General features: G+C 39.3%; 1 protein-coding gene across 1 annotated transcript; it reads left to right on the forward strand.

Moving 5' to 3' along the window:
* The first annotated feature begins 3,341 nt into the window (after positions 1–3,341).
* On the forward strand, positions 3,342–10,573 carry CA4 (carbonic anhydrase IV). Its single transcript, XM_010009050.1, has 8 exons — positions 3,342–3,378; positions 5,036–5,086; positions 5,861–6,031; positions 7,650–7,807; positions 8,525–8,617; positions 8,889–8,952; positions 9,150–9,313; positions 10,385–10,573. The coding sequence occupies exons 1-8, from the start codon at positions 3,342–3,344 to the stop codon at positions 10,571–10,573; spliced, it is 927 nt and encodes a 308-aa protein (XP_010007352.1).
* Positions 10,574–10,874: the final 301 nt, after the last annotated feature.

The raw sequence follows: 10,874 nt of genomic DNA on the forward strand, positions 1-10,874 counted from the left end.
CAGGAATGGGAACAGTGACATTCAGGGCAGCCTGGACTTTCTGAAAAGCAGCAGTGCTGTGGGAGCACTATCAGCTGTGTGTGTCTCAGAAAACAAGGATTTGTCAGCCAGGACATGGCTGAAAGAGGGTGACAAGAGATCTAAAGGGACAAACAAAGAAGTCAGTCAGTGAAAGAGGGAGAGGAGATTCTAACTAAAAAGCAACAGAGGATATTTTGTCTCAGTACTTCGGGCTGTTTGTTAGTGGCATGGGGCTAATTCACACTTCACGAGACTAAATATAGTTAATAAAAAAAGCTAACTCTCAACATATAAAACTAATAGATTTCCAACCACTTTACCCAGAAGGACAAAACCTGTTTTAGTAACTCTTTTGTGCAGATGGACAAACTGACACGGCAATTTCCAGCTAGCCTGAGCACCACCTGTCTCAGGGCACTGAGTCAGAGGAGACAGAGGCTTCTGAGCAGCCGCCCAGCAGGTCCAAGTAGGGCAGTAAGTAACCAAGGAACAAGAAGAACAGAGTAGATTTAGGAACTTTTATGGAATTCAGGCAATCTGACCATGTTCCAAAGAGCTTAAGGGTCTTTTCCTAGATCACACAATACCACATCGGCAAACCATGAACACCCTGGCTTCCAGCCAGAAGCACTGTCCTCTGTCCAGCTGCACAAGTGAACAGAAGAGGGAGTTCTCAATTGAAGGAATTTTTTTGCTGCAAGTTTCCAAGCTAGGCTTGATAGCTAAAACAATTGAAAACATTTACAATAAAATTAAAACAATACGTAATTGTATTGTTTTCCAGCTATTCTGGTGCCAAGAAACAGCTTTGCTCAGGAAACCAGTTGTAAATCTGACAAGGAAGAAACAGAGATAAGTAGCACTGCTTGCCAAGAGAGACTCCCTAAAGTTAACTGTCTTGAACTTTGTGAAGGAAGAGGAGGCCTTCAGCCCAGTTCAGCTGTACTCTAAATTAAAACCCAGTAAAGTCAGGGTGACACCTATGATATGGTGCATTGCCCCTTAAATCAAGCATTCACAATACAATACAAGAGCCAGATATAGTTGATTATCTAGGAATTCTAAATCTAGGTGTATCTGTACACTGAATGTGCATGTATACTGAATTATATCAGTTCCAATGGTGTTAACAAACAAATGCTGATAAGGCAAACAGCTTTTGGGAATCCTGGCTGGTGTCTAACACTATCCTGAGCAAGTGTGGATGCTCATGTGTAAGCTCATGGCTTAACTCACACATGCTAGCAAGGTATGGGAGTAAGCTACAAAACCCTCCAGGGCAGCTCATTACACAGCAAAGGTTTCAACACCTCAGCTACAAAAACTAATAAACCTACCTCCTAGACACCTGCATTTTCCTGGACAATAAACTGAGCTGAGGTTCGATGGAAAGAGTAGTCAGGTGAGAGGACTGCAGGACAGGGTCTGGTATGTACTGAGTCTCTGTAAGAAAGGGGGTTCAGAGAAAGAGAGACTGAAGGTTTTGAAGTGGAAATGATGGAAAGGGCACATTGTCAAGAGATGGGACAAAGGATGGATGAAGCAGGAACAGGCATTAGAGATTATGAAGGAACTATTTGAATGCTGTAAACACCGGGGAGGGAGAAGAATTGTTTAGGGTGGTTCAGTGATATTTCTAGGAGTGATGGGACACAGATAAGCAAGTGGAAAATGTAAGCTATTAAACAGGAAACATTTCCTGATGGTGAAGGCTAATAGACTGTGCAAAAGTCTCCTAAGGGAAGTGGCAGGAGCTGCTCAGACAATTAAAACTAGGCTACACAACATACCTTAGGGCACAATCATGCCAGAGACCACAGACAACTGACTGGATGTGACAAGTATCTTTCCTTCTCGCTTCAGAAATAAAACCATAAAGCCCAAGGGAAAAAAAAAGGATCATTGTAAATGCAAAGTCCTTGTATGCAGGGAGGAATCACATCTGACTCAAATAAAATCCAAAAGTAAATTTTCTTTGTGACGCAGGATATGGTAGTTTGGTTCCTCCTGAGCAGTATCTACACAAAAGATTCTATTCTCTAATGTTACGTTAAAAACAAGTAAAAAAACCCCTAATTCACAATAAACATTAATTCATTGTTTGCTCAGACATTCTGCAATATTTAATTAACTAGGTTTAAGATTTAAGAGCTTTAAAGACCTTTTTCTTTGGAATTGCTGAATCCTGTTGTACTTCATGGATGCCATCCAACTTTCCAAGCCAAAACTGTGATAAATACTTGATATAAAAACACTAATTATTTGTTAATTTGAATATATCAGGAATTCTGCAGAAAGCTTGCAAAAATTAAACACTAATTATTCGGTGTTCATTGCATTAAAAAAAAAAAAAGGAAGAATACTCATGAGTGCTGGGTGTAAAGTGGCAGTAGCCATCTGAGGGATGGATTTTTTTTCTAATTTAAATTTTAAAAAATTTGTCTCCCCATCATCTTGGTGTGCAGGCTGAAAGACTTTTCCTGTGCTCATGCATCAATCTACTAAGACATGACTGAAACACACAAGCTTATTTGAAAGAACCTGCCAAACACCTGTCAGCTGGCAAAAAGTCAGTCGTTGCTTTGGGTAGGACTGGACTCAGACTCAGCAGTGAAAGGCTCCATAGCCCACTCCCATTTCACTCCTCTGACACAGAGATGCTGTATCAGCACCCCTGACAATATGATTGTATTATATTTACCTTCCCTCAGTGTTTCCTGTGGGTGTCCCTGATTTTCCTGGTTTTACCGTCACGGTCTAAAAGGTCCACGGCCTTGCACCCAACGAACAATGAGCCTGCTGCACTGACTCCTCATTGTGAATCATATTGACCATAAAATTTGATTTGCATTACAGTAATACTTTGATGTCTAAGTTACGATCACACTCCCATTGTGCAAGGCACTATACAAACGCAGAACAGGAGAACCTGTTCCAAGAATTTACAGTAAACAGAACCTAATACCTCACTGACCTTGATTTCTCAGCTCACAACTTTCCTTTCTGGTTTAACTCATGCCCCGAAGAGTTTGAGGCCAAATCTTTGCAGGCAACTATCCTTTCAAGCTACATAGATTCTCCCATCTTTAAACATAATGGGTTATTCCTATTATGTAGCATTTTTTCTCCTGAAGGCTCTTGCACATATAACTTGCAAAGACTGTTCCCAGTCACAAGGTGCTGGTGTACCAGTTAAAGCAAATCCTGACCACTGGACTACAGAAGCTGCCAAAATAAGCCTGCAGTCATTCATCCATGCAAACATTAACACATCTGAAACATAACCAAGCATTGTGAAATTGGCCTACCTGGTATTTGCTATGCATTTATTGATTGAAGTATTGATCAAGGCACTTGGTGACATTCTGTGCTTGGAACTTCTGGTTCTGTTCCCCAGCGAAGAGGAGAAATTGCTCAGCGCTGCTGGAGGGCTGGTGCCTTGTGTACACAGGCCTGAAAAAATGCAACAATCAGTTTTAGAAATGGCAGGTCCTAAAGCCAAGGTTTTTGTATGTTTAGAAGTGTGTAAAAATATAAAACCGTGTTTAAACCAATTTTTGATAATAACAAATCAGATGTACAAACTCCTACAGTTCTTGCAATACAAATGTAGCAATGTTGCTTATTTTTCATCTCACTATTACTAAACATTTGCTAAACTAGAAAGGGAGTCAACATTATTTATAGTTTTCAGCATAAATTTAACTTCTGAGAGAGATTAACACTGTAATTTTTACAAGATTGTATTAATTGCTTCAAGCTCATCCAAGTCTCCTCTGTTGTTACAGCTAGCCCCATTTTGTACCAAGGTTCTATTTATAACTTCTAAACACTTAATAGTTGGATGGTATTGCTAGGTTACTGATATGAAGATAAAGGTGTTAAAAGCAATTATGAACCGTTCAGAAGATGTGTTATAAAAGGGTACAAATTATGGTAATTAGCAGTCTAATGACAGGATTCCTCCATAATAATTCCTTAAAAATTGGTTAGTCATTTATTAAGATGTCTATAATTTATTGTTTGCCTAATCATAGGCAAACAGAAACTATTAATCATTATTATAAGAGGCTTTAATTGTTATTGATTAAATACCCAAAGAGTTAACTCCTGTTAAAGTTATACACTGTCATTGAAGCATGCTGCAATAAACAAAACAGTCCTTACTTCTCTGACTAGATCAACACACACTTAAAGTAAAAAAGAATAAATAAATTCCTCTGAATGCCATATTTCTTCTGGCAATGAAAAAGTAAGATTAAGATGTTTTACTGAAAAATTCTGCAACCATCTGTGTGGGATTACAACTGGGTTAGAATTAGGATTCTTCATGTCTTTGGAAATGAGATCTTTCATTTCTAAAAACTCCTTATTGCACCAAGTATTCTTTTAAATAGTTCCTGGAACAGAGTGAGATAAGTTATCTTGCATAAGTGAATTTACAAGTATATGAAAAGATGTAAAGTACAGAACTGATAAAAGAAAATTTGTTTTAGTATTACGTATATTCAGATGTGGAACTTCTGTCTCAAGAAGTTGCTGAAGCTAAGGTTTCCAAACCCAATTATTTAGAACTGCAGCCCATCCAGAGTGCTAGTATTTCCTGCTAGCACAGTTTTTGGAGGGAACATTAACAGGTGCAAACCGTTCATTAAAGACCAGGAGGAGATCTAGAGACAGAGCTGCCTACTGCAGGATTTTTATGCTCTCTTTGGAATGATTTGATATTAGAACCCAGCTAGACTTGCTGGATGGTGTGCTCCATACTGCTTAGAAATATTTAGCAACTAAAGATTTCAGTTGAAGCACTGACCTCTCAACAGCCACTGTTGTTTATTTATTAAGAGATTAAAACATATTTAATAAAATTGGGCAGACAAAACCAAGAAGCTGTCAAAACTGTGTGCCCAGTTATGACACTCTGAGGATCTCAAGTTGTGAATGCATTTCCCAGCTGCTTTTTGGGGGGAACCATTTGTAAATCATCTGATTTTTTTATTTATTTTTTTTTCAGTTGGCCACTGGTGCTATCAGTCACAGAAGGATGAGCATCCACACTGTGAAGGTACTGTTAAAAAGTTTATTTTTCCAGTCACATTAGTGTTTGGACTGATCTGTTTTGCAAATGAAGTCTAGATAGAAATAGTGCAAAAATTCCCACAGCTTAGCATTTAATGGAGCACAATCATTTTATATGTAAGTGCTAACCAGGATGTCTAAAAAATTTTAAGATATCAGCATCTGTGCAAACTATTCATTTTGTTTCAACCAAGGAAAACACTGCAAGTATCTTGTAAGTGTGCTCCAAAGGTAATCACCCCAGCAAGCTGGACACAGGCAGCTATTTAAATTCTTGAGGATAGTTATAAAAAAGCCTAATGTTCTACCTATAACCACAACTTCTGTTTCACCAGCAACATCAACCCCAGCTGCCTGCTCCCTCCCTCACCCCTGTGTACTGCCCAGCCCTCCCTGGAACTGACTGTGCTGGGAACAGCATTTCACTTCTACCACCATGACTTCTTGTTTTTGTTGTAGTTTCCAAGTTTCTATAGTTTAGCCAATCCCAGTGGTAGTTCACTTCATATTTTACAGCCATTTACATATGTATATCTTCCAATTAATCTTAACAGAACATTGTTGGCACATGTTCATATTTTTAAAAATACAAAGATTGAGATGCTAAGAAAGTTCTTGTATTGAATTTCAACATCCAAAGACTTTTTCTTAAAAAATGTCTCCAGTTTCCCAAGCAAGAATATATTGACTGGTGGGTGATTTGGCTTTATTAAGGATTTGCAGACAACAGAAAAAAAATATTTTCTTAATCCTTAAATAGATCCTCGACACTGGTATCTAACAGAAGCCTCTTGCAAAGGAAACAAACAATCACCTATCAATATTGTCACCAAAAATGCCATTTATGACAAGAGCCTTAAGCCACTGAGTTTTGAAGGATATGATGTGAAGGGGTCTTCAAAATGGAACATAGAAAATAATGGACATACAGGCAAGTACTGTCAAATTACTACTCTTGTTATGGAGCTTGTGCCTTCACTTGGAACCATCCATTTGCTTCTTCCATGGCCTGGGCAAGGTGTTAGATATCACTACTGATACTTAAAAGCAAGGAAACAAATATAAGATAGCACCCCTGTTTTTCAGAAGTCAAATGTTCAGAACACCTTCTGAACCAAGGCTTTCTGGGAACTTTGAGGTAATTATATAATTTTTGCATTCTGGAGACTGCCCTTGCGTACCTCAGCAGAGACTGGTTCTGTGCATGTACCAAATCAGAGCTCAAGAGCTCCAGGGAACCTCTGAGTCAAACAACAGGACTGGGAGGTGTGTGGGTACAGGGGTTTGGGGCAGCAGTTTTGGCAGAGGTACCTAATTTCTTCTGAATGCTCCTACTCCCTTCACTTTTGGGCTTGCCCTTTCTGATCCTTGCTTTTGCACAAAGAAGAATTCTGTGGAAGAACTATAATCTGGGGAAGTTGTTCAACCAGTGCCTCACAGTGTGTGTATTACCAGTGCTTTAAGTAATGAGCTGACATCTCAGATTTTGACCTGTTTTCTCCACATGCAGAAGTAATCTAATGTTGGCTTGCTAATCAGCTGCTTACTCATGCAGTAAACAGTGAATCAGTGAACAGCAAGTTAGTAAAGAAGGAGTGAATCAGTGAATAGTAATTCAGGACTCTTTGACTTTCTCTGTTTTTTGTCACTAAAAGCAATACTAATGACAATGTTTCAACAATATTATGCTAAATTACTTTAACTTTAAAAATAAATGTTGCTCTTTTTAAGAAATACATAGATGTTCTTAAAATCTTAGAGGGATTGTTTTAACTGCCAAATCCCTAAAACGGCAAGTTGCAAGTGGCAAATATTTCCCTAACTTAAAATGCAAATGTAGGAAGGCAGACAGCTGGGAAGATTTTCACAGCCAGAGATTATAGCTCACAGCATCAGCATTGGAACAGATGACAAGGAAAAGATGCTTTGACTTTTCACTAGTATATGGGTTAGTGACTCTCCCATTACAGAATGATATTCAAGAATTTCCACATTACAGTCACTGTTCATTGAAATATCTTTTACACAAAAAGTAATATTCATAAGGATTGGTCAGAGCTCTCTTCTTTCCCAGCCATGCAAAAGTATTAGGTTTTTTATTTGGGTATTTAAAATGTCTTGCTTCTGAGAGCAACCAACTCCTGTGCTACAATGTCTGGAACAATTGAATTGTTATTGCTTAAATTACAGCTGCAATTTGAAGCTCTATGTGAGATTAGACTACCATTATGTTTGATGATGTGCAGATAGCAAAGGTCAGTATCTCAAAGGTCCTACAATCTAGATAAATGAAACTAACAAAGATACGTTACTTATCCATTTACAGAGAAAAAAGCAAAGTAACTAAGTGACTCATGCAAGCTTGCAGAATTCAGAACAGAAACAAAATCTCTGGGGCTTCAATCCAGGTCAAAACAATCTTTCATATGGAAAGTGAAATATTGTGCTTAATGTAGAGGTCTTAATAAGTAAACACGCATCTCTCTACTCTCACATACTACTAATGTATCATCTGATTTATTTTTTTTTAAACACCTTGTTTTTCCTAGTTAAAGTTACATTGAGCACATTCCCTAAAATTGGAGGTGGAGGTCTGGGAAGAAAATACAAGGCAATAGAATTTCACTTGCACTGGGGAACTGAAGGTGTGTCGCAGTACCTTCCGGGGTCAGAGCACAGCATAGATGGAGAAAAACAAGCCATGGAGGTGGGTGAGACTACTTGTGGATCATGGCTTTTACTCAAGAACTCTGGCTTTTTAAGACACTTTTGCACAAAAACTATTGGCTTGCTCTCACATGAAACCCTGACAGTAGAAAAAAAAAAGAAGCAAGGACAGCTTGCTCACTAACCAGAACATGCAGGAAAACACGCTACTTTTGCATTGCAAAGGCACAGTACAGACAATAAATCTGGAGTTATGTAGACTTTTGGCAAGAGAAACATTTCAAAGTCTACACAGTCCAATTACATTCTCACATTGGTTATTCAGATTATGTATTCATTCTGAGCCTGCAACCATGAATCAACCTATGCAACCAGAAAAAAAAAAATACTCTCTTCAAGGCAAGATAAATCATCAGTGCTGAAACACACAGAGCCAGGAAGGGAAACCCCTTCCCTTACAAACCATGACGTAAAAATCTGCCTGCCCTGTCATGCAGACTGAAAATTGAGGACTGCAGCAGTCAACAGAGTGCTTCATGTTCTGGGGAGATGTTTGAAATGATACTGGTTTTGATGAATAAGTTTTCAAATTGTTGTCATGTATTGCATAGTCCTGCCTCAGGTCAAGGGCCTCCTGCTCTCTGACCCCACCCTGAGAGCCCCACTGCAGAGTCAGTGCAGAGCAGCTGCCAGGCTGCACTTGCTGCAACTGTCCAGGAAAATGAACAAATAATTGGCCTTGACTATTGTGTTACAGCTTCACATCGTGCACATAAGAGAAGATGTTTTGGATGTAACAGAAGCAAAGAAAAAGGCAGATGGTGTGGCTGTGTTAGCATTCTTTATAAAGGTAGGTAGCCAAATTTTTTATTGCTTATCTCAAATCTACCAGCAATCTGGCTGAGTGATCGACTCTGTTAATGTCACAGCAGTCTAAGACCTAAGCCTCCCTATCCCCTGCAGGCTATTCAGTTCCCCCATTTAGTTCCTTTATCCTTTTCTATACTGTTCTTACTGTTTTCTTTTAGCCTTGGGAATCTTTTTTGGTTTATTCACAATTAATTAAAAGCAACTAGTTGTTGAGAAGTGCATTATTTGGAATAAAAATATTTCCATTTCAGGTTAAAGAAGAAAATAAAAATTTTGCAACTCTAATAAATGAATTAGACAATATTAAATACAAAGGTAAGACATTTGTATTTGTCAATCCTTAACATATATTTATTTTGGACACATAGACTATCAAGCAGTTCATGGTCCAATCCTGTTCTAATTGTAGTAGAGATTGATAATTGAAATTCAAAGTAAAAGGATAAAAATGAGTTTTTCAAGCACTCAGAGCCACACTTTTAACAAGTGATATTTCCATGTGGTTTGTCTAGGGCAAACAGCACAGATGGAGGCTTTGCCACTGAGTTCTCTGCTCCCACCTGAGAAAGAGCTGGGGAGGTACTATCGGTATGAGGGCTCCCTCACCACTCCTGATTGCCATGAGGGTGTTATCTGGACAGTATTTGAGAGGCCAATTGAACTCAGCATTACTCAGGTGAGTCACAGAGGGATACCCTGGAAGGTCTGCTTACAGTTATTTTGTCCCTCTGCCTGCTCACTCCCATAATTTAACACAGATTTGTCAGCTTCTCCACTGCCGTGTTCCTATGACACACACACACACACTCTTGGCATTAGCCTAAACATAGTCCCTGGTGCCAGTTTTTCAACCCTATTAAATAATCTCTCAGAAAATGGCAGGAAAGGGGAAGGAAGGGGAAATGACGATGTGAAAAGAAAGCCAAAAGATCCCTCAGGTAACCACCTAGCTCAGCACTTCGTCAGCAGCACTTCCACTGCTGTCATCTGCTCACCCCCAAATTTCCCTGCTTTTCTCCTGTTGTCATGTCATGACATCAGAAGAGAATCCTTCAAAACAAAACTTTGAGTTCACCAGCATTACCTTTAAACAGCCCATTTTTGTCCCGTAGAGAGGAACAGGACACTGAATAATGACTGCCTCAAAAATACAGCTTGTTCAACTGACAGAGTACATTATTTAAAAATTGAGATGTTCTGGAATGGTCTCTCAGCAATACTACCAGCCAGCACAGCCTGGCCCAGAGCCAGTGTCTGCATTTTAGTTCTCTACCTGTGGTTTACTCATCATCACTTCAGTCACAGGGCAATGCTCAGCCACACACAAGTCAGCACAGCACAGTGCACAAGGTGGGGGGGCATCTGTTTGCTCTGGGTAAGCTTCTTGCTGAGGCAAGTTCAAAACTTGGAGCAAAGAAATAAATCCTAGTCCTCTTACTTCGTGTCACACTGACATGATGGACAAAGACGGGACTCTGTGCGTCAAGAGGACTGGTGTAACCAGGTCCTTCAGCTGGACAAAGCATTTTGGCTCATGCAGAAAGGAAGTCCTCATGATTTCCAAGGCAAAAGAAGTCATCTGTTGGTGACCTCTGGCAGGAGCCTCCATCACATTATTTCCTGCAAGGCTTAATTCATCCATACAGTTCAAAACAATGCCACAGATGCAGGCACTGCACATATATAATGTGACTTCCAAGGTCCCATAGAAAAAGGATTTAACAATTTTTTTCTTTGATGTCTACAGATTTCTCAGTTTTCAACAGTCCACTTTGAAGGGAAGAACTCAACCTCCATGGCTGAAAATTTCCGGCCTGCTCAGTTTCTGAATGAACGAAAGGTGTACTGGTCCAGTGCCAGCATCCTCCTGCCTCCTGCTAAAGTTCTAATGTTGGTCTTGATGCTTACGTACATCTTGAGTTCTCTTTTCCAGTGAATGCTTCTCACCTCATTCAAGGCTCTGGGCCTTTTTGAAGGCTCTTTGTTGTTGCTGTTGTTGGCTCTTTGTATCAAGTAGTGTCTCTAACTACCAACTCATGAATCATATCTCAATAGAGAATTTAACCTTGTCCTCCTCCAGATACTAACCAAGGACTTCTGTTGCTGCTCTTACATAAAATGAAACCCATTGCACTAAATCACAAGAATTCAAAGGAACTCTAAGATAAAGCTATGAAGATTCAGATTTTTTAAAAAACCAAAAAGCAACAGTTAAACATTAGGCTGGATTACCTGCA

Source organism: Chaetura pelagica, unplaced genomic scaffold (assembly GCF_000747805.2).
Source record: "Chaetura pelagica isolate M959 unplaced genomic scaffold, ChaPel_1.0 scaffold72, whole genome shotgun sequence".
NCBI lineage: Eukaryota > Metazoa > Chordata > Aves > Apodiformes > Apodidae > Chaetura > Chaetura pelagica.